General features: G+C 44.7%; 1 protein-coding gene across 1 annotated transcript; it reads left to right on the forward strand.

Annotated features, from left to right (window-relative positions):
- The first annotated feature begins 1,717 nt into the window (after positions 1-1,717).
- Positions 1,718-20,868, forward strand: GPR176 (G protein-coupled receptor 176). The gene is made up of 3 exons (XM_026051812.1): positions 1,718-2,039; positions 16,373-16,625; positions 18,163-20,868. Exons 1-3 carry the CDS (start codon positions 1,811-1,813, stop codon positions 19,265-19,267), a joined length of 1,587 nt encoding a protein of 528 aa, XP_025907597.1. The 5' UTR covers positions 1,718-1,810; the 3' UTR covers positions 19,268-20,868.
- Positions 20,869-22,783: the final 1,915 nt, after the last annotated feature.

The raw sequence follows: 22,783 nt of genomic DNA on the forward strand, positions 1-22,783 counted from the left end.
CGGCGCCGCCCCCGCCGGCAGCGGGAGGAGGAGCCGCGAGCCACGGGCCCGGGTGCCGGCAAGTCCCGGTACCCGGGGCCGGGGGGTCGCCCGCTTCCCCTGCCCGCGGGCCCCTCACCTGCCCCACCGTGAACACACAAGTACGCACCAAATACAGCAGGCTTTTTAAAAAAGTTATTATTTTTATATAGAACCTTTAAAATATTTGCAATAGGGAAAAAATGTGTAGAAACAGGGAGGTTTTTGTTTTTTTTTTTTTTTAAAGGGGCAGCTTTCCCTGAAGAGCGAGTGGCCGCAGCCCGCGAGCTGCCTTGGGCAGGAGCGGCCTGCTCCCCAAGAAGCGAATCCCCTGGGAGCCAGGCACAAACTGGAAAGGGAGGCAGGCTCCGCAACGGGGTAGGGTCATCTGCGGGGAAGAGACAAAACACACCGACTGCTGCAGCCCTGCTTTATAGCCCTGAGGGCTTGATGCAGAGGTGTTTATTAACCGGGTCACTTCTGTTCTCCGGGTGCTAAACTTTGTAGGAATGTTAACATTAGCATGGAAACACATACATTTTTAATAGAATTTAAATACCATTTAAAATATAATTAACATTATATAGTGAAAATAAAGGATTTTATACAGCTATCTTTCTAAAAGCATTAAAGCCCAACATACTTTAAGCTGGGCACCCTTCACAAAGGCGCAGGCTCTTTCCACACCTGAACACCAGACGCTTGTGTGAGAGCTCTTCCAGGAAATAACAATAACCCTATCTATGGCATGTATACACCTGAAATGCCTCCAGGCACACTATCAGAGCTAGGGGAGCTGTTTTACAGCACCAGCTCGGAAACTCTTGCTCTTGACCCGTGTCTCCGCTACGTGCCAGAGCCCCAGACAACACAACACCCCGTACCCGCCACCTGCCGCCTTCTGCCATTAAAGACCCCCGCCCCGCCCCGCCTCCCTCGCGGCGGCCGCTCAAAATGGCTGCCGGCCGCGCGCTGACCACGTGATGGCGTCGCTCTGGTGGTGGCGCTTGCGCCTCCCGCTCCCGGGGCCGCCGCCTCCCGCGGTACCGGGGACTGAGGGGCCCCGTTACGGTCCTGAGAGGCTGAGCTGTGGTGGGAGCGGCCGCGCGGTGCCTTTTTGTGTCCGTCCCGGTATAGAGGGCAGCGCGGGGAGCCTTTTCTTCCCCGTCCGAGCGCGCTGGACGCGGTGACCGTGGAGCTCGCTGAGCTTCGCGGGGGGCTCCGTGTCCCCCGGGGCTCCCGGGAGGCGGCGCCCGTGAGGCTGGACTGGTTTTTACCATAGGGAAAGAGGGCGGGATCAGCTAGGAGAGCCCCAGGGGATGTGTAACGGGGAGAGGTGACTTTTCTCCTTGGGGTTTGTGGGGGGGATAAAAGCGAATGCAAAGGCTGCGGACAGAAGGGGGAGCAGCGCTCGCGGCTCGCGAGCTTTCCTGAGCTGCCCTGGTGTGCAGCAGCGGGTGTGCGCCTGCCGAGCGGCAGCGCTGAGCGCACGGGCGCCGCTTTCCCTCTCCGGGCGCGGGGCCGAGGGGATGCGGCGGCGGCGGCTGTGAGGAGCGAGCAGCATGGGGCGCGTGGCCGCAGGGCAGAGCCCGCCGCGCCGCCCGCCGCCGCCGTCCCGCACAGCGCAGCCCGCTTCCCGCGGCGCGCAGCCACCACGAAGGTGCTTCCCAGCGCGGCATGCCGGGCTCCCTTCATCCCAGCCTTTCCTTGCCTGGATGCTCCCTTGGCCCCCGGGCTCCGCGTTGGCAATGCGTGAGCCCTAGGCAGCGAGGAGGAGGAAGGAGACCTGGCCATGGGGCACAACAGGAGCTGGATCCCAAAGAGCCAGGGCGAGCCTGCCCTCTACCAAGCCGTGGCCAGGGCCGTGGAGATGAGGAACGTGTCAGCGGCCCACGGCGCCTGGAGCAGAAGGAACGCCACCGGGATGGGCGCCCCGGAGAGCGGCGAGTACGGCGAGGAGCAAAGCTACAGGCACTTCACCACCGCCGTGCAAGTTGTCATCTTCATAGGCTCTTTGCTGGGTCAGTGTTCGGCTGGTGTTTGTTTTGTTGACGTGGTTTGCTCGGGTTTCACGGCCCTGGCTGTTGACCCGAGGGATGCTGAGCACGGGCAGGATGGGCTCCTGTGCTGACTCCTCTCTGCACTTTGGGGTTTAGGCCCTCAGGGGGGTGACTTCAAGTTCCTCATGGTTTTGTGATGTGTAAAAGTTACTACTATTAAAAAAAAAAAAACACTACCCATAATAGAAAAAAATCAATACATCTCACGTGTTTCTTAGTAAACTTTTATATCAGGATTTAAATGGATTTAAAAAATGCATTGATTAAACCTGTGCCTAAACTTTAACTGCAAGCTAAACCTTAAATGCAGTGGAATCTACTCTGATCATTCTAGAAAATGATGTTTTAAACAAGTGGTACTGAATTTGTGTTTTGCGCCACAAAAATCCTTCCTTTGGGTCCAGCAGCTTTCAGATGCTTCCTTTGGAAGCATTTTATGCTATGAATGTAAATAACCACGTGTTGTCTTACCTATGCACTGTCCTTGAGCTAAGAGTTGTGCACTTTAGACAGGTGGTAGTAAATGACAAATTGCCATGTAACTCTACAAATCGTTGTGCAATTGCTAAGTAGCTGCTGCAAATTGTTCTGTTAGAAATACAAATGTTCCAGTTCCTGGAAGAGATGTTTTTTTTCCCCCAAAGCCTGCCTGAGTGTATTCTCATCTCTGTCAGGTGAGTTTAGAATGGCTTTACAGATGGTTGTTATTTCCAATAATCAGGGGTATGTTTTTGTTTATTTGATCTTGGCTAATACTAGATTCTATTTCTGTGGTCACAGCAATTCATGCTAATACTCCATTTCTGCTTTTTGCTGTTTAGTATTACTTATTTTCTAAAATGATGGTAAGGATAGTCTTGGTGCAAGGCTGAGATCCTGGCTTGGTGATGGATTCACTGAGTGTTACTGTAAATCATTTTACCATCAGCTCTTCCTCTGTCACGGGGATGTGGATTTCAGGGTTCCTGCTTTTGCTGTTGGAAGCACTGATAGTGCGTGGGCTTACTGTGTGTTGGATAGGGCCTGGCACAAAGTGACATCCAGCAAGCAGGAAGTGAGATTTAGGAGCCTCATCCCAGCATTGCCAACAATATTCTAAAAATTACAAGGCTGAATGAGGAGAAATTATAGTGGTAGTTGCCCTCAGAGGCAGGATCTGTGGGTTTGAGTCCTCACAGGTTTAGAGCATGCAGCTTGTGCCTTCCACAACTTCAGTAAATGTCCCAGCCGGTTTGGTAGTGCAAATAATGAAATAGGACTGCATTTTCAAAAGGATTGAATGATTTCTGCCTCCAGCTTGAAAGGAAAAAAATGTGAATGCCTTAGTTTAGATAACGAATAATGATGTAGCATAATCAGCAATATACAGCTCAGGGAGGTACATGTCCTTGAAGAGTCACAGACAGCACTGTAAATTTAATTTGGAAGCTTGCCCATGTTAATGCTGTGTTCTTCTGCAGCTCCAGGCTGGCAGGGCTAGTTCTCATGGTTGTCATGCTCACTTTCCAGTCTTTAAGATGTCAGCTCTGAGCAGTGGGTGTGTAAAATCAGCTAAAAAATGAGAGTATTTTTTGTTCCATGTTTGGAACTGTACTTGAATCTGTGGACACTATGCACTTTACAGGAAAAACAATAAAAATGATGTCACTGAATGGTAGAACAAGGAAAGAGTTTTGTGCCTCTGGTTGCCCCTTTCGTTTACTGACCCACATGGGTTCTTGATCCTCCTTGAAATCAGGAGCATGTGAGCTTCAGGAGTTCTTGAATGAAAAGTATGTGTGTAAAAAAGATAATGTTTGTGTGGGTCAGGTAACTTGCATTGCAGAGTTTGCATAGGGCTTAATTGTACTGTTACAATTAAATTTCTTGTTTCTAAGAAAAGCCATTATAGGAAAATAGCTGTTAAAATAATGATGCTTCTATTCAACTTACTAATGTGAGCGGTTTTGTCATGGATCACTTTATTGCACCTATTTAGCTTGGCAAAATGAAAGCTAGTGTGAATTTCTGCCCTTTTTTTTTTTTTTTTTTAATGCAGTGACTTTGATTACGTTAACTACAAGGGAAAATAGCAGATATTAATGGGAATGACTGACTGGTTTCAGTAGCCATCAGATTGATGCAGCAGGGAACAGCATGATGTGAGAAGCAGTGCGTGCTGATGGGATGGGTTCCCGTCATTTTACTTTATCCTGTGGAGTAAAATGAGTTAAGAGATGCAAACTTTGCATGTCACAAATTCTGTTGCAAGGATCTAGTAGAACAGCAATGGTAGAGGTCTGCTTCCAAACAGAATGGTGCTGGATTAGTGGGCTCAATCTGATTCATATAAAATCACTTTCTCCTGGGCAGTAAGAAGTTTTTTGCTTTGTCTAAGCTGTGTCCCTGCAGCATTGCAGGCTGATTACCTCCACCTGTCCCACCAAATGGGCAGGATCAAAGGGAGAGGTGACTAAGGATACATGTGGAAGGGAATAATGATTTGAACTTGTGGTAATACTGGCTTTTCAGTATTTCAGTAATCCAGTCTTTAGCTGAACATTTCAAACACCTGCTATTGAAAGGAAGCTGTTGTTCATGTGAAATTTGTAAAACTGTAAAAAGGGGTTAAAAAATGGCTGTAGTACTGTAAAATGGCAAGAGGTTTGAGGATGGAGACCATATTCCTGTCTCCCATCGTTAATTAACTTAGTCCAGATAAGAGATGGAATGTGTGGCTGTTTAATTATAAAAGCAATTGCAGAAGTTCTTTGCTGTCACCCTGCTGGTCGTTTCCATGGGGTGGTTCTTCCAGGGCCTTGCTCCTGACTCCCTGCTTCACAGCTCTGTTCTGCAACCTATTACCATCCTGCCAAGAGTGTCTTCAGTGACACAAATTGATAACAAGTGCAGTGTTTCTTGGAGTCTCTGTGGAGAAGAGGAAAATTCTGCCTAGGATTTTTCTTTTTTAAATCCAAATAGATTTGGTGGATTTGCTGACTGTGTGGGAATTCATTTGGACAACGACTGCCAAGTACTATTCTAATCACAGAAAGCTGAAATCAGTCCTGTGTTCTCATGTCCATGACAAGTTGGTTGCCCTTGACAGAGGTTGCTTGGACTTCAGTTCCAGTGTGGTTCCTGGTGGCCGTGGTGATTGGTGTGTCCCGGCGCGGAGCAGTTGGGACAGTACTGGGCAGTGCAGGGCTCTGGTGACCAGGGAGACAACCTGCTCCCTGAGCTGCTGTGTCCCTGCCTTTGCCGTGGCGCTTGTGGGCACAGGGCGAGCTGGGAAAGGGCAGGAGCCTCCCAGGATGGATTCATGCTGCCGAGAGATGCACAGGCCAGGAAGGTGGGACTGCCGCCTTGCCCAGGGCTGAGGAATAGATGGGTAGCAGTGCTCAAGGTATTTGGAACTGTTTTGGCTGAAACCATCTATACCAGGCACCTTGCATAGATCGATGTCATTGATGATCAGACTGAATAGTTAAAGTTTGACAAAGTAACAAGCAACTGAAAAGTCAGTCTAGTGAGAAGCATCAGGCAAGTGTAATTAGTGAATGATAATGTTTGTGTGTAGTAATAATCATGCAGTGATAGTATCCCTGTGCAATTTTTATGAGCAGTTCCAAGCCTCAGGTGTAATAAAACCTGCATGACTCATTTGAGTTCGTGTTGCCTCCTTGTAGCATCTATCCATATGGACTTAATCACCTTGCTTTTTGTGTGTTTAAGTGATTTATTAGACAGTTGGGTACCAAAGAAAAATTGACTTTGGGGAGTGAGTAAAAAGTAGGGATTCTGCAGGCTGTTGCCATGGAGACCTTCCCTCTGTTGCAGCAAGGATGGCTGCTCCGGAGCTGGCCCAGCCAGCAGTGCCACACTTTCAGAAGGAGGAACTAGGAGAAATAACAACTTATAGTCTGAACATTCCTTCTCTCTGTAATGCAAGAGCCTGATCAGTGTGGTGATGTTGTGTGCTACAGTGTTCCTGAGACATGCTGGGAGATGAATGTGGTCCTGGGATACCCTGTCTGTGCTCTTGAGGATTAAAGACAACTGCTTCCCATTCCATAAATGCATAAAGCAGGCTCCTTTCCCTTTTGAGTATTCTATTTCTGGTCTGACTTGAAATCCTTGTGCATTATGGATACCCCATGGAAGTGAGAATAGAATCTGATTAGGCTTTGCAGAAATGCTTCTGTTCCAACAGTGCAAAATCCAATCAAGCTTTGCTGTCACTGTGCAGAACGGATGCTCCCCCCTACAGACAGGCTGCAGTGCTTAGTCCTTTCTAGAATCATCCTCTTGTTCTGTTAATGCTGCTTGTTTACATTTCCTTACATTTCTTCAGCATGTGTATGTATGGGTATATATGTGCGGTATGTATTGTATTCATGGGTATATAGTTTGTATATTGTCATATAGAGTCTTGTATTGTGTATTTTGGAGGCAAATGAGGCAGGAAATGTAAGAATTGTTATAACTTAGTTTCACAGAGATTGTACATGTGTTTTCTCCAATTACAAGCAGGTCATAAGTGGATTTTGATTCTTTCAGAGCAGGTCAGTTATTGCATTATGGAGTCTATTTATATTGGTGAATGAACCCGAGCAGCTGGGCTGAGAGGCTCCAGGAGCCATTTGTGTGACCTGCCTGGCAAGGGAGGGACACGTGGGTTTCCTGAAACTGCTCTGATCTTTGTGCTGGTCGAGTGGCTGATGGAGCTTGGTGGTTCTCATTTATGTTGTTTCTCATTTATTATCTCGTTGCAGAGCAGACTGTATATTGTAATGAGTTTTCTCTTCAGCCTTCATTATTATCTTTTTAATCGTAGGTCACCATAAATTACATGTTGGAAAAGGTAATAGTGCCACTTACTGCAAACCTCCTTCAAGATGTAGGAAATTGTGCGAGGTTCTCCCACTCCTAAAAGTTTCTGTTCTTAGGAGCTTACAAACCCAGTAGCCCAACAGAGCTGAGGCTGCTGCACTCCGTGCTGCAGGGTCTGACCAGTAGTGAAGCTGAGCAAGTATTTCCAATAGAAAGAGACACACACGTGTGTGTATATACCCCCACACTATTTATGAAAAAATATATACAGCTACTGTTAAGATCATTCTGCACTAGTTTCCAGAGAGACCCACTTGCCCAGTCCATGGGAGAGATCCCCATTTGGGGGTTGTGGGCAGGTTTTACTGCTGTACTATTCGTTTGTTTGCTTATTTTCTCCTCTTTGCAACACTTATAAATGACTGTTCCTTGGATGTGCCATGTGGGCAGTGGTTGAGGTGACAGTTAAAAGTGGAAGCCCAAGGAGCTTCCCAGCATCATGTCTCCTGTGCTTGGTGTCTCGGTGTCTGTCAGGAAGAGGTTCTCAGCATGTTCTGTGAGTGAGCCAGGTGCTCACAGAAATACCTGTGAAATAATAATCCCGCTCCCTTTTCCATCTGGCATGGATTGAATGCTCTCTCTGTAGCAAGTGCAGCTACCTGCTTTCCTGAGAGCACTGCTACATACTAGCCTCTTATTTTTAGCATCTTTAAATTAGGTTGAGCAGCTGGAACAGGGATGGGAGCTGGCGCCTTGCAGTCAGGCAGCTTCCTTGGAAAGGCGACCATCAGGGCACCATCCCGGCGGGAGTCTGGCTTGACAGGAGGTCGTGTCCTCCATCCTGACGTGCTCCTTGCGGGAGCCTGATGGCCCTGGGAGGTGTCACCGCTGCCCCGGCCCTGTGGCTGCCATGGGGTGTGCGCGGCGGCTGCGGCTGCTGCTGCTGCCGCCGGTGCTTTATGGCTCGTGATGCTCGTCGCTGCCAGACACGTTGCTCTCTGCCATGAGTGGCTCGGCTTTCTTAGTGACAAATGTGGCCCTTCCTTCTGTTCTGACAGCTCCCTCGGGTGTGTGCGTAGGGAATGTCATTTTGCAGGGACAAACTCATCTAATTTTGTTTTTTGTTTTCTGACCACCTTAGACTCACTGTCTTGTGTGAAAGCAATTGCAAGCAAGGAGTCGTCAGCCTTCTGGAAGAGATTGCTACAGCATGAGGAGAAGATATGATCTTGTTTTTCCGGTGACCCTTTGCATCTCTCTATGTATCATCTTTGCTTGGCTGCCTGTGCAACTCTGGCAGGCTGTATTTTTGTTGTCTATCTCTATTGCTGTGGTATAACTGAAACATTTCTTTGATACTGTAGCACAAACAACAAAGTGAATACATGTCAGTTGTTATTGCAAGAATAATAGAGTATTGAAGAGGGATGGTGGTGGTTGTTGGCTTTTTTAAGAAATGTCTGGAACAAGAGAAGGTGGTCTGATTTACTGTCACTTTATTGTATTAGGCTGTTTTCCCCTTCCAGCATTTTCACAGGAATAATAGCTATATATATTTGGCACTCTGTCAGTCTGAATTGCGTGCTACTTTGTGTATTTTGGTTTTCTACAGCTTTTAGTTTAAATCGCCTGCTGCAGCTTTCAGCCTCGCTCCCGTGTGGTTAAGGCACAGCTTAGCTGTCTTTCATGGGCTGCTCTTACCCCAAAGGGTTCCCCACTTCCTACAGCACCTCAAGCCCTCTCCTCAACAGCACCACCTTATGTGTGCACCAGGGCTCTGGATCTCTGCATCTCTGGCTGAACATACAGAAGTGACTCTCTGTTAAACGTGGTGGTTGTGGAAGACTTGGACTTTAGTATCCTGCCTGGTTGCTTGCACTGGGTCTCCAGAATGGCTCTCTAAGAGCTCCTGGTGTCTCTGGTGCCAGTAAGTGCTGCAGCCATAAGGCCCTTCTCCTGTTCTTCCCTCTGAGTTGCCTGGAGATCCCATGAGGTTCCCCTGTCTCTGTCCCTCACAGGCACATGCGTTGAATTTGCTTGTAAATACACTCTGTATCCTTCTCACAAAGGCTTGCTTAGGGCCACTGCATGTATATGTACAGTAACATTGTGTATATGATTGCCCATGATCAGGAAAATACAGCAAGATCTTGGTCTGCTTCTGTTTAATGTGCCCAAGGGTTTTCTGGAGCTTGTATTTAAAAAGGCAGTTAGTCATTTTTTTGTCTACTTCTACCCAAACACCGATGCCTTGAGAGAAAGGGAACATTACAAGGAACATAATGTACAGGACAGCAGAATTACTATAATACAGAAAAAGATGCAGAACTCAATAGCATATTACAGAATGTTCTTTTACTTCACTTAAAATAATCTTTATCTATTATCCTTATTTTCATCCAGCGCAGATTTCTGGTGTTCATGCTAGATTCGACTAAGTTCAGCACTTCAGGTCTACAGTTTAATTTGAAAGAAGGAATTATTTGTCACCTCATTAAAAGTTTTTCTGACAGTAACAGGCTTCTACAAGGACAGAAGATGCATCCTCAGCTAAAGGAAACAGATCTAACTAGACGAGATCCTGAAACACACATACAGATGACAAAATTGGTACCACATATGGTTGCAGCCCCAGGAGACTTGCTTGAATTTTTTACATGTTTATGAAAATAAAAATGTACTTCAGTGTTTTCCATCTCCTTTGGACCTGAACTACTGCTTGAGCCTGTTTCTCCAGCAGCGTGTTAAGACATCCTTGGACAAACCCAAATAGGCAGCGTCCTTGGAAGCTTCATCCTTGTTGGGACCAATCCAGCTGCACCCAGAAATGTAGCTTTTTTTGGTCAAAGACATTTCTTTGTGGTGGCACCTGAAGTGAATAAATGATGTGGGGATGAATTACAGAAAATTACAGTGCTCCATGGTGAAGGTGCAGTCCAGCTGGGGAGTTTCTTCTCATCTCCTTGTGCCTTTAATCTTTAAGCTCTTTTGCTTGTTGCTGGACATGCTGGGTGCAGTCAGTGATACACTTGGAGAATTGTATTTTTGGTGTGATTGCAGCATATGATAGCAGCCCCATGGCAGCATATAATAGTAGTCAAAAATGCTGTGTGTAGTAGTCAACAGGGAGTATTAAATTATAGACCTGTACTGCAGAAATACTTATGCAAATAGCACGTGTTAGAAAGTGCCGTGTATGTTAATGAAGCAGCAGGGAGGGATGCTGAGCTTCATCTAAAGGATAAATGGGAATTTTTGCCTTTATTTTTTGACATTTAACTTTCCTTCATCTTTGGAAAGCTGACATGGAGATGGTTTTTCCCAGTCCCCAGCTTGGATACCTTAGGATCCCCCTGGCCTGGTGATGGTGACCAAGTCAGTGCTCCCAAAGGGTGATGGTTCCTCTGCTGCACTTGGCTGACTTTTTATTTTTTTCTCTTTTTTCTTCTCTCCTTTCTCAAAGATCCCAGATATTACTGTGAGCACACAGGTTTCTGTGCTCTGTCATGTAAGAAGCCAAATCCAGTCCAAGGTGACTGGTGATGCAGAAAGAGCAGCGCTATAATAGCGAGGTAGAGAGTTGGTAGGTGTTGGTAGAGTTTTAATAGGAAGAGGGAGAGTCCTTGTTGTTTAGCCCAGGAAATATATATTTTATGTTACTGCAGCTGTTCCTATGAAGCAGGAAACCCAAGTTGCTGGCCATCCTGTTTTATGGGGTGTTGCAGCAGGCTCTGTGTTGTTGCAGGTGTTGAGTTGTTTCTGGTTCTCAGTAAGGACCTTGGTTATCTTTCATGAAGATTTTTATTCTTCATTGGCTATAACAGATACTGCCGAGTAAGACATTTCCTCTGGATGTAGCTGCTTTCTGCTGGTGGTGTGTTCACAAACATAAGGAATTCAATTTTCTTACTCATTTTCATTCTTTCCCCCTTTGGGTCATTCATGGATTTTCTTCTCTACGTTTTCAACAGCAATCCAATCTTGCTTCATGTCAGCACCTCAGAATAACAGCCACCCACAAGAACAGCAGTTTGTGAAAGGTGACAGAGGAGGAAGAACATTAGGGGAAGCAATAGCCTCAGTGAACAATGTTGTAAATCTGTCTTGCATGGAATACTTCCTGGGGCCCAACTGCTGTGAACCAGCCCTTCTCCTTCCCTGGACTCCTTTATACCTTTTTTCCTTCCCTGGAAAGGGAGATGATGACAGTCACCTATCGCACTCTGAATTAAGGGGCTCCCAGTATAGCTTCTGTCTGGGCTGAAACGTTCTTCAGGTGACTCTCTATTGGGCACATTCATCCTTTATGTAATGCAGCAGGGCTCATTTTGGTGACTAGAGCTCTATGCTGATCAATCTGAAATAACTGCATTTCTAAATAAATACTTACGGGAATATGACTGTTTTTTCAACCTGATGTCATACATTTAAATGTAATTTTTTTTTTTAAATTATATGAAGCCTAGAGTTTTATTGTTGGTGGAGGAAAAAAGGTTCTCTGGTGAGAGCCTGTACACTGAGGAAGTGTAACACTGCTTGACTTCATGAATGCTGCTTTCTTTAAATAACACTACATTATTTTACTTTCTAAAAAAGAGAGAATAGAAGTGTCTTGTGCTGGTCATTGTATGCTGATTTTCCATTGAAAGTGCCAGCTAAGTCATGCATGTGAACACAGATTTCACCTCTATCCCAAGGGTTATGTGGGAATGAGAATTCCAAGAAAGAGTAAGAAAAGTTTTTCTAAAATTATGGAGGCCAGCTGATTTACGAAAGGAAAAAATACTTCAGCATATTGTAGACCTTCCACATTAGTTCTCAGTGCTGCAGATGCTTTATCTTGGCTGTGAAAGGTTTTGTTGCATGTTTGTGCAAATCAAAAAGTGCAAGAAACGTGGTGAAATAGCAGGGTGAATCGGGTCTTCTAACAGAGGTGCACTAGTAATTTTAGCACAGATTTTGAAGTTCTGGGCTGAAATGTCAGAAAAGGTAGAGATTGTTTTGTTTGGAACTAACAACTTATAAAGGTAATTCACTTGGTCTATTTTTTAAGTTAGAATATATAAAAAATTATAAAATAATACATTTAAAATAATGCTATATGAGTCGCTATGAGTCCTCTTGCATTGCTGCTCTCTCTGGAGACAGACAAGCAGAAAGTGTGTATGTTAGAAGGGCTAGCCAATGTGTCGGCATAAAAGCCTCCTACCAGAGCTTGCCAAAGTTGCTTCCAATAAACTGCCTTTTGAGCAAGGCGCTTTTTTTTTTTTTTTTTTTTTTTTTTTTTTTTTTCTTTCTCCTTCTACAGAACAACTACTGCAGAAAATGTGTTACTCAAATCAACTCAGAAAAGGTAAAAAGTGCTTGAGGCGGGGGAAGGTAGGTGGCTTGGTGTTGCAACAGGATAACATTTTCCTGTTGAACATGTTGACAGAACCTATAATTATTGTTTTTTTCCTAATGAAAGGCTTTCAAGGACAAAGCCCAGTGCCCTACCTTTTCCATACCGTCCTAGATTCTTTTCCTATAAAGAGAGCTTCCAGTTCTTCCTCCATTCTGGTGCATGAAGCCTGGGCACAGGGCATGCTCCCTGGGAGCTCCGTCTCTCTCTGCTGGGATGGGCAGCTGGATGCTGAGAAACCTCCTGCGAGTGCAGTGGGGAATCAGCAGCTGAGAAAGCCCTCTGTGCCACCTCTTGGCTTTACTGCAGTGTGTGGCCCCTGTTTTGGTTCAATTATGTGCTGATTGATGTTAAGAAAAGTATAACCTGCACGTTATACTCAGATAATGAAGTGGATCTTATGAGCCCATGATTTGTGAATAAATTGACAAACAAAAAAAATTGATGGGGAGATCAATGCATATTAATTGATTTTAGATAACAACCTTTGGTTTCTATAGAGATTATCCTTCTGCTCGTAAAGGGGGTGTGCAGAGTCTTTTGTGTAGCTTGTTACTGCTGAGAGTTGTTATTTCCAAACTGCCTCAGCTGTTATTGCCTGAGTCAATACTGTGTGTCTGGCAGTGCAGTCTGAGCACAGTACAAATTGGAAGAGGAGCAAAAATATTTATTTATTGTTTCAAATTAAGACAATATACTTCTAGCATTTGATGTTAAGAGAATGTTACCTGTTGCAGACACAAGGAACTTGAAGCACTACAGGGGCTTGGAGGCTGTCGTCAGACCTTTCTTGCCTTTACTTTCTCGATGTATTTCTAGGCAGCTTTGTTTACTGTGTGCCTGGTTGGCAGTGATGTTTCTGAATCAAAAAAATGGGGACAACAGTTCTTTTCATCTAAATGCAGTAGAATAAGAAGTATGTAATACACAAATACTTTCACTTCACTCTTTGTGACCTGGTAGATTTGGGGGGCACAGCAAGGTGCCACTTCCCTCTTCCTTCAGGCTGTGGAGAGACCAGGCTGCCAATTAATGTCTGATGGAGTGAGGCTTTTATGTAGATGTGACTCATTCCCCGAGGAGAGCAAAGGCACAGTTTTTATTTTGTAAATGAGAAACCTCTTGTCTTTTTCTTCCAGCCGTCTGAAAGCTGTGCAACCTGTGGGGGATATACACTATGTCACGTGCAATCATTTATAGGAGATGCTCTTGTCCTGGGCAGTGTTGGCTTGCAGGGAGCAGTGAGGGGCTGTGTTGACCGCTCCATGTTCCCTCTGACTCTTCCCTCGGTGTCTCCTGGCTCATGTGTACACTCCTGTGATGAAGTACGTGAAATCTGGGTGCAAGGTCACGTAGCCTCAGTCTGGTCATCATGCAGATGCATCTCGGAAAATAGCTCAGGGCAGGAGATGGCTCCATTTCCCGCCGCTGGGGCGAGAAGCGGCTGGAGCAGCCGTAACCCTCGTGCCTGTCCCGCGTTCAGGAGCCAGTGAGCAGTGCACGTGGAGCTGAAAAGTGGCTCTACAAACTGCGGGAAGATTCAGAGTGCAGTTGCTTTAATGCCTGTGAAATCACCTTGTTGCCTGGCAATCCTCCCCCACGGCCATAAGCAGCTGCTGAAAGGTGAGGAGCAGCTTTTCCCTTGAGCTTGTACTCGACAGTGTGCGGAGGTTCTGGTGGGCTCTTCTCCAAGGGGCTGGCCCTGGCTGCCCCTCAGCTGCACGGAGGGCACTGTTGGCGTCAAAGGCACCAGCAGAATCAGGGTCTTCACTGACACCAGCGTTGGCATCTTTTCTGTTTTATTCCTTCCACATCCACGATCAGCCAACACCAGCATTAATTCTGTTCCCTGTTGGCATTCCCTGGGTATGGTTGTAAAAGTGACTTCATGGTTGTAAATCTTGACTCTTGATCCAGGCTTCTCTGTAAGATCCTGAAAAGTAGCCTAGTAGGTTTTTATATTTTATTCTTAATAATACTTACTCTCTGATTTGTTTTTTCATCCATTCTTTATATTCATTCTTACTGATGTGAAATTAGCTTTAAAAATAAAGTTACAAATCAGTGCAATACAAACTACATAAAAGATTTAAATTTAAAAATAAAATCATCATCTTCTCCCCTACTGCACAACCCTGTAATAATATATTATTACTATGTGAGAAGTACATTAAATAATGGAAGATTGGAGTTTTCTAAAGCAAATGGTTTCACTGAATATCTCTTAGCAATTTAAGAAGCTTTAAAGCCATCTGACTGGATACTGCTTGTTGAATATATTACCAAACTCAAAGCACCTGCCAAAACTGGATGATGATTCTATTCTTTAAAATACATCAGATTATAAATACTTCAATATTTTGTCAGTCACCAAAAAGGAATGTGCATAGTAAGATACATTACGTTTTTTAAGTTAACTCCTGAATTACACGCTATAGGACTGCAGTAATTCAATGTATCTGGGAGGTAAATTTTACAGTTAATACTGCACAGTTTCACTGAAATGGTGCGTGAGGGATCCTGCTTTATGAAGAAGTTAACTTGACCTTCTGGTGTTTCTTTGTAGGCACCTGTTCCTTTGGCCCCCTGAACGGGAACATTTTATTGGTGGTGCTTTGGTTTCTGAGCAGCTATAGGGAAACGCTGACCAGCAAATAAAAACCTGAGGTTTTTATTGGCGGGAAAGAAGACGGGTAGCTGGAGTGCAGTAGCGTCGACAGAGTCGCGGGGCAGCTCCGGCTCCTTTCCAATGTCACCAGCAGCAGCTCGAGGGGCTGTTTTGCCCTTGTTGCCTACGTTGTTATCCTGGAGGGGGAGAAAAAAAAAAACACACAAAAGAAATTGGCCTGGAATCAGGATTTCTGCTGGCCATAACTAAGCCTGTCCAGGAGGCAGTAGGTATCCCTGGAAGCAGTTTTAGCCCAGGGCACAAGGAACTGGATAATGAAGAGTGATTGCAGGATTTCTTCAGTATCAAAATTTGAACGTAATCTAATCAGTCTGGCGCACCGAGCTTTTTTATTGTGTCTGGATCTGCCGTCTAGTTGGATGATTTAACTACTGTGTCTGGCTTAGCGCCCTGTGCGAGGAGACGCAGTGAATTGCATTGGAGTCGATTTGTCTCGGGGTGGGTGTCACGGAAAGACGTGTGCTCTGCTGGAGACCCCACTCTGTTAGCAAGGAGGCTCCTGCTGGCCGCTGGGCCCGGCTCTAAGAAGTACTCCTGCTTCCAGGTCCTTGCCAGATCCCTCCTGCAAGGGACAGTGCTGCTCTCTGAAACTGCCTCTACTGCCTTTACGGTTTAGAAAGAAGTGCTTGTGAAGCCCCTGAGAAAAGCGGATGGGTTTTGCGTTGCCTTTGTGATATTGGTGATAAACGTTTAGCTCAAATATGAGGCAGTTTTCTCTTTCAGTTGGACACCCTGCTTGGAAGTGTATGAGCTGCACGCTCATTTAAATGAATGCTCAGTCACTCAAAGCACCGAGTGTGGGCACCTGCTGAGTTCTCTTTTTCCCTCCTTCTGTCCAGTTTGTTTAACTGCATCTTGTCATGTATGCATAGAATCTCTTGGGCTGGAAAATAAAGGCAGTTTTGAGGCTTTAGAGGCTTATATCTGCTGCTGGGATGGCAAATAAAAGTCAGAACAAGTTGACTGTGATCCACTGACACAGAGTCAAATCAAACCACTCCTGCCTGGAAGCTTTATATTTACTTGCAGTGAATGATTTTCATAACGTGGATGAGTAGATTATGAGCTGGTCATTAAAATATGAGCATGTTGGCTCAAGATGGATCATTTCATGTGTGAGTCAGTGGAAGCATCTGAACATATGGTTTGGATATTATACTTAAATATTGCCCCTGGAAGCCTCTAACTGCATTATGAGGAGGAGAGAGCTGGGGACTAACTGTTTTTCATTTATCTGGTTTATAAAGTCCGTAGTTACTACACGGACTTTTTAGTCTGGCCAGTGTGATGGTTCAAATCAGTGACTGCATTAAACTTTTTACTTGCATTACTAGATACAAGCAATTTTTTTTGATTGATTGTTTTTGTTTTTGTTACCCTCTCCCCTCTCAGGCAACATCATGGTGCTGTGGTCGACTTGCAGGCCGTCGGTGCTCAAGTCGGTGACGAACCGCTTCGTGAGGAACCTGGCGTGCTCGGGGCTCTGTGCCAGCCTGCTCTGTGTGCCTTTCGACATCGTCCTCAGCGCCAGCCCGCACTGCTGCTGGTGGAGCTACACGATGCTCTTCTGCAAGGTTGCCAAGTTTTTGCACAAAGTCTTCTGCTCAGTAACCATTCTTAGTTTTCCGGCCATTGCTCTGGACAGGTATGAGATGAAACGTGAGCAGTTTCATAACCCCTGATTTTTATTTACCTTTTTTCTTCTTTTGATGCTATTTCGTTTTAGTCTTGTAAATGCTAATGCTGTTTAGTGTTATGTTATGCCATTACATGAATGGCTCTTGTTTCAGGACTTTCCTCATAATGTGCAGTTCCTTTCTAAAATGTGTTGGAATGAATGCTCTTCTCTATCATTGATTACCTTTATTTTTCACTTTGCCCTGGCCTTTTCTAAGGGGTTTTGAGTTTATAGATTAATCTTCAGAGAATTTTTTATCTTTTCTTCTTGTCATTAGTCATTGTTCAATAATGAAACTTAGGCAATATCAAACTACAGCCAAAATGCCCATCTTTAACTCTGAAAGCTGAAAGGCATTGCCTCTTAGGAGAATTTACCGGTGCCTGGGCAGACAGTCTCTGGAAATGTTCAGATCTGGATTGTATTTAAAAAAAAAAAAAATTGCAACACAACCCAACCTAATTCAGGTAAATTTTGAATGTAGAAAATTGATCTAAAATAAGTGGCCCTTTGGTCTGAATAAGTTTTTGGATTCCATTATCTTAGCTTATTATGTGATTTGAGGTCAGTGAATCTCACCTAAGTGCGCGGCTTTCATTTTGTTGATAGTGACTGTAATTTAGATATTTTTAAGGGCAGATAATGGTTGCAATTTAATACAGCTGGATTTATGTATGTTAGATAAAATTATTGTTAGATAGTCTGGTCACGTGATTCACCAGATAATACATTAGCTCTGTAAAAGAAAAGCAAACTGCAGCTGATAGTGGTATGTATTTTACTCATATTAGTGTCTTGATAAGTGCCGTGTTGCTCTGTAACGCACGCCTGCGTTGCCGCTGAAGCACCGTATCTCTTGTCCTTCAGCTGTCCCTTGTGATAAGGGTAGATGAACAGGTCTCTCAGGAAAGGGCTGCCAGCTTAAAACTCCACATTAATAAGCAAAACTTGACAATGAACCAGTGCCTGAAATTGGATCATGTCAAAGATGTACATTAATCTTAATGCACACGGGCTGTGTAGTGTCCAGACTATCCTTTTGTTCAGGGTTTTGCACACCCAAGTTTGTGGAAAGACAAAGCCCAGTTGTACTTCAGGGATCAGGTACATGTTGCTTGTGACCAACATTTTTTTTTTCAAAAAGTGATTTGTGAATTTGTGTTCTTCATAGGTAAGGAAATGATGAATTTTTCAAGATAATGCTCATTTGTCTCAGACCAAGCAATATGATGCTTGGCTCAGACCAAGCAATATGATGCAAGATAATGCTCATTTGTCTCAGACCCTATTACAGAGAGAGAGCTGTAGACACTTAATGTGCCCCTGAGGTGTGGAGGCTTTTTCCGCAAGCAGAGCTGCACAGCACTGCACTTGTTTCTGCTCTTTCATAAACAGCTACTCAGTTGGCAGCCTGCTTAGGGAGTTTGTGCTCACCATAAACTGTAACCTTTCATTATATCAGTTGTATTTTGTTTCTTATTTATTAACTGATTATTTTTCACAGGTACTACTCTGTTTTATACCCTCTGGAAAGAAAAATATCTGATGCAAAATCCCGCGACGTGGTTATCTACATCTGGGCCCATGCCGTAGTGGCCAGCATCCCGGTGTTTGCTGTGACCAACGTGTCCGATATTTATGCCATGTCTACCTGTTCCCAGTCCTGGAGTTACTCCCTTGGTCACCTGGTGTATGTCATCATCTACAACGTCACCACTGTGATTGTGCCCGTGGCTGTGGTATTTCTCTTTATGATTCTTATCCGCAGAGCACTGAGTGCTAGCCAGAAGAAAAAAGTCATCATAGCTGCCTTAAGGACCCCTCAGAATACGATATCTATCCCTTACGCCTCCCAGCGGGAAGCTGAGCTTCATGCCATGCTGCTTTCCATGGTTATGATATTTATTTTCTGCAGTATCCCCTATGTGACTCTGGTGATTTACCGCACTGTGCTCAACGCTTCAGACATTTCGGGCGTCCTGTTCCTCACTGCCATTTGGTTGCCCAAGGTCTCTCTGCTGGCCAACCCCCTGTTGTTTCTAACTGTTAACAGGTCTGTCCGGAAGTGCTTAGTGGGCGCCTTAGTGCAGCTGCACCGAAGATACAGCAGGAGAAACGTTGTGAGCTCCGGTGGCGCCGCAGACGCCAACCTGGAGGCCAGTGTGCGGTCGGGGAGCCAGCTCCTGGAGATGTTTCACATCGGGCAGCAACAGATCTTCAAGCCCACAGAGGATGAGGAGAATGAAACCAAATCCATTGGCTCGGGTGACCTTCAGCAGAAGGACGTTCCTACGGCCAGCTTCGAGGTAGAGCAGACTGTGGTTCACAAGTTCATACCGCGCACGGCTGCAGACTCTGCAGCTCAGGTGGCCCCGGCTGCGCCCGCAGACACAGACGTGGCAAGTGACAGGTATTCCCTGCAGTTTGGGTTTGGCCCCTTTGAGCTGCCTCCACAGTGGCTCTCGGAAAGCCGGAATAGTAAGAAGCGACTCCTGCCTCCTTTGGGAAATACCCCTGAAGAGCTAATCCAGACAAAGCAGTCCAAGGGTAAAGCAGAGAGAAAAATCAGCAGGAACAAAGTCAGTATCTTTCCCAAGGTGGATTCTTAGTAGCAGTGGGAGCTGTGACAGAGGAGTCACCTTTGATTTTATGTGTGATCCCATGGATCTTTGTTATCCTACAATTTGTTACAGGTTAATTTTTCAAGCTAATTCAAGAAAGAAGACATATTCAAGTGTTCCTTATTAATACGTTTCATGAAAATAATATATACACTGATTCATAGTTTTATTTGTGAAATACCTACAGTAATACATGCCTGACTCACAGGGTATTCATGGCTTTGGGAGAATGTTTTGTATGGCTGAAGGATGCAAATGTGGCCATTGACTTCCTGGCAAGCTTCATGTTCCATTAAAATGGGCTGATTATCACAGCAACCTCATAGGAACGCTCTAGTGAGCACAAAGAGAATCAGACTGGATAGGTCCCAACCTCCCAGAAATGGACTCAGCTTCTGCACTTTTCTTTAATGAAGCTGAGTGGACAACTTTTTCAATTAAATCCTTTTCTCAGCAGTGTTAAAAACAAAAGTTGCCTTTTTGCACATTCTTATATTTACGACATATCTGCCAGACTTCTAAGCTGTTTTTTAAAGTGTGCTATTTTTGACTTCATCAAAGCCAAGGATACCCAAATCTTCATGCATACCCCTAAAAACTCAGAAAAGAAAAAAAGAAATTCTGAAATACCATGTCCTTTCTAAAAAATGATTATTTTTGTTGTTAAGTAAAAGCTGAATTGGAGGCAGTATGGGTCTGATCCTGACCTCAGTGGAAAAGCCTGTATGTGCCAAAGGCACGGAACACTTTGCCCCTGTGCTGAGTGTGAGGTATGTAATAGTGTGTTGCAAATAACCAAAGTGCTGGTGCGCTCTGCGTGTTTCCTTAGGGGACAGCTGGCAAATGGAACCATTGGGGTCAGAACGGCTGGCAGCCCTGCACTGGGCTGGTGATAGATCCCAAACTGTGAGGTTTGCTGATGCTGCTGTTCCTTTCCCAGGAGGGCAGTGTGGTAGGAGGCTTTCCTTTTACCTCTGCACATAGAAATACCAGTTGTTCTCCTCCACTCACGTCAGACTAGTTGCCTGAACGTACAACTAAATGTGCGACTTCCCAATCCGGTGCCTGGTTCGTGCCCGTAGGAATCACGCTGTCCCTGGTTCCAGCCCACCAGCCTTTCTGCGAGTGTTCAGGCAGCTTAGTCCCTCGTGGCGTCACAGCCCTGTTGTCCTGTGTGCTCTAAGTGTGAATTTTCAACTGTATCAGCCTGTCAGGTGACCTCAAAACTGTTGTAACCCTGGCATTTTAAACTGTGTTCCATTGCAAGTAGTCTTCCTCATCTGCATTCATTGCTGTCGCACTGGTAGTTTATTAAGAGCACAGTCTAGTAAGACCTCCTGTAATCTAGCCCTCTGGTGCATGTCAAACCTTTGCCTGTAATTTATTGTCTGCTTATCAAAGTAGTTTTCTTTAAGGCTTGTTTTCTAAAAGACTGGATGAAGAATCTTGCCAAGTTCACCGTTACTTGCCAAACCCAACTGATTACTGTGAGGAAAAAGTACTGCTGTGGCAGAGTGTGGAGCTGTACCTGTTCCGACTGTGACATGGTTGAAGAAAGTCAACAGCTTCTGATGAATTTCTACAAGGCATTCAAAACAAATGTTGTAATAAAAATGTTTAAAAAACTCTTCTAAATTACTGTGTAACTTACGCTTATTTTCCTCTTTGGTTTTGTTTTGGTTTTTGTTCTAGCACAGGAGTGAGGAGCAGTGTTCAGTGGGTCCAGCTGGGCGGTGGGCTTGCCAGCTGTCCCGCTTCTGTGCAGCAAGGAGGAGGCAGACGGAGCTGGCCTGAAATCAAGCAGGCTATTCCAGAAAAAGTGTTCATTCTGTGGCAGAGATGGGGAAAGATGCTTTTGACAGGCACCAGTTGATAATTAAGGGAGTGCTTTGTGTTTCAGAAGTTCAGGAGACTTAGTGCTGTGTGGAGTATTTGACTTAAGTGTGGTGTCTTTGTTGTTCTTTTATTTTTATAAACTCAATCTATGATAATGTTAACTGAATCATTAGTGTTGTCTGTTGCCTGGTGTTCAAATGATTTCTACTGGGCAAAATACTGCTCAGTGGCAAATATGAAAATAATCTAAATTATTGGAAGCTTCTCCATTATCATTGCACTTGCTTGTTGTTGGTAAGCAACACTTGCTTTTTTTTATGATAATTGCTTTTAACCACTGCATACTGCTTCATCTTTCCTCATTTTTGGTGAAGTAAAGCTGTGGGAAGAGAAGAAAGGAAAGTCTGGGGATATTTGGTCTGTGCAAAGATGTATAAAGGACAAATTGAATTTTACTGTGGAGGAAAGATTTAGAGAAACTAATTATTTTGGAGTTTCTTAAGAAGAAAATGAGAAAATAGAGCTCAATAAAGAAATCCTTTGCGGGGATGGGGGGGGAAGAGAACAAGACTCTGTTAATAGTTGGTGGAGGCAGTAGGGAGATAAGGTTAATTTACTGGTCCCAGGTATTCTCAAAATACTTGGACTCAAAAAAGCTTCATGTAAAATTAAAACAAACATGGAAAAAATAAAGCAAATGCGCACACATTTCAAGAAAGGGGTGTGTTTATACCCCTAACATGGAAAAGAACTTACTGCAATCTTGCTCTGCTTGTCCTGATTTGAGTACTGAAACTGCTAGAGTCTGCTTAGAAAATATTGCCTGTTTGTAAAGGACATCTACTTGAGCTGAGAACACGGCGGATATTCCAAACACCACAGGCAGGTAACAGAGCCTTAACCAAAGCCTTGGTAATGTGCTCTCCGGTCTGTATAAAGTCAGCAAGGGTGGTGCTTTGCCTACCTACTTGGGAAGTAAAAATGACAGATGTGGATTAAAATGCTCTTCAGGAGAGGACATCAATAAAGGCAGTACTACTGAGAGCAAGTTCTTGGATACCTCTCCCCACACCTACATTTGTGTTTCTTTTTGCTTGAATTTAGGGAAAAGATGACTAAATGCAGCCTGTTACCATGGTGACTGTTCTGAGCACCAGACTGCCTCTCTGAGTCGTCTTCATCGTGTTTTAACCTGCCTTTTGGGAGGAAAGGCACATCCTGGAATGGTTCTCTTGCTCTGCCCTCCCTAGGTGCAAGAGGTTACCCCAATTAAACACATTTTTATCCCATTCATCTTTCAGAGAACTCTGCTTCTCCATGTTTCCTGCCACCACTTTATCATTGAGTCCTGTATAAAAAAAAAAAAAAAAAAAAAAAAAAACCCACATGCTAATAATCTGAACATGTTCCTATATGTAAGTGGAAGATGAAAGTTTTCATGGTGTATATTCTTCTTCCTCTGTTGCCATGCCAGTTTCAGCGCTGAGGAGCTGCAAGGCTCACAGCAAGGCTTGCCCAGAGAGGCTGCGGTGCCTCCTTGATACTATGGGACTCAAACATACTTGTTATAGAAGTGTAAAAACTAAATCTCTGAATGTGTACTAGGGTGGTACAGTTGTTTTTCTGTTTAGGAGGGGTTTTTTTTGGTTCTTTTTTTTGTGTATATCA

Source organism: Nothoprocta perdicaria, unplaced genomic scaffold (assembly GCF_003342845.1).
Source record: "Nothoprocta perdicaria isolate Ctin4 unplaced genomic scaffold, notPer1 scaffold_8, whole genome shotgun sequence".
NCBI lineage: Eukaryota > Metazoa > Chordata > Aves > Tinamiformes > Tinamidae > Nothoprocta > Nothoprocta perdicaria.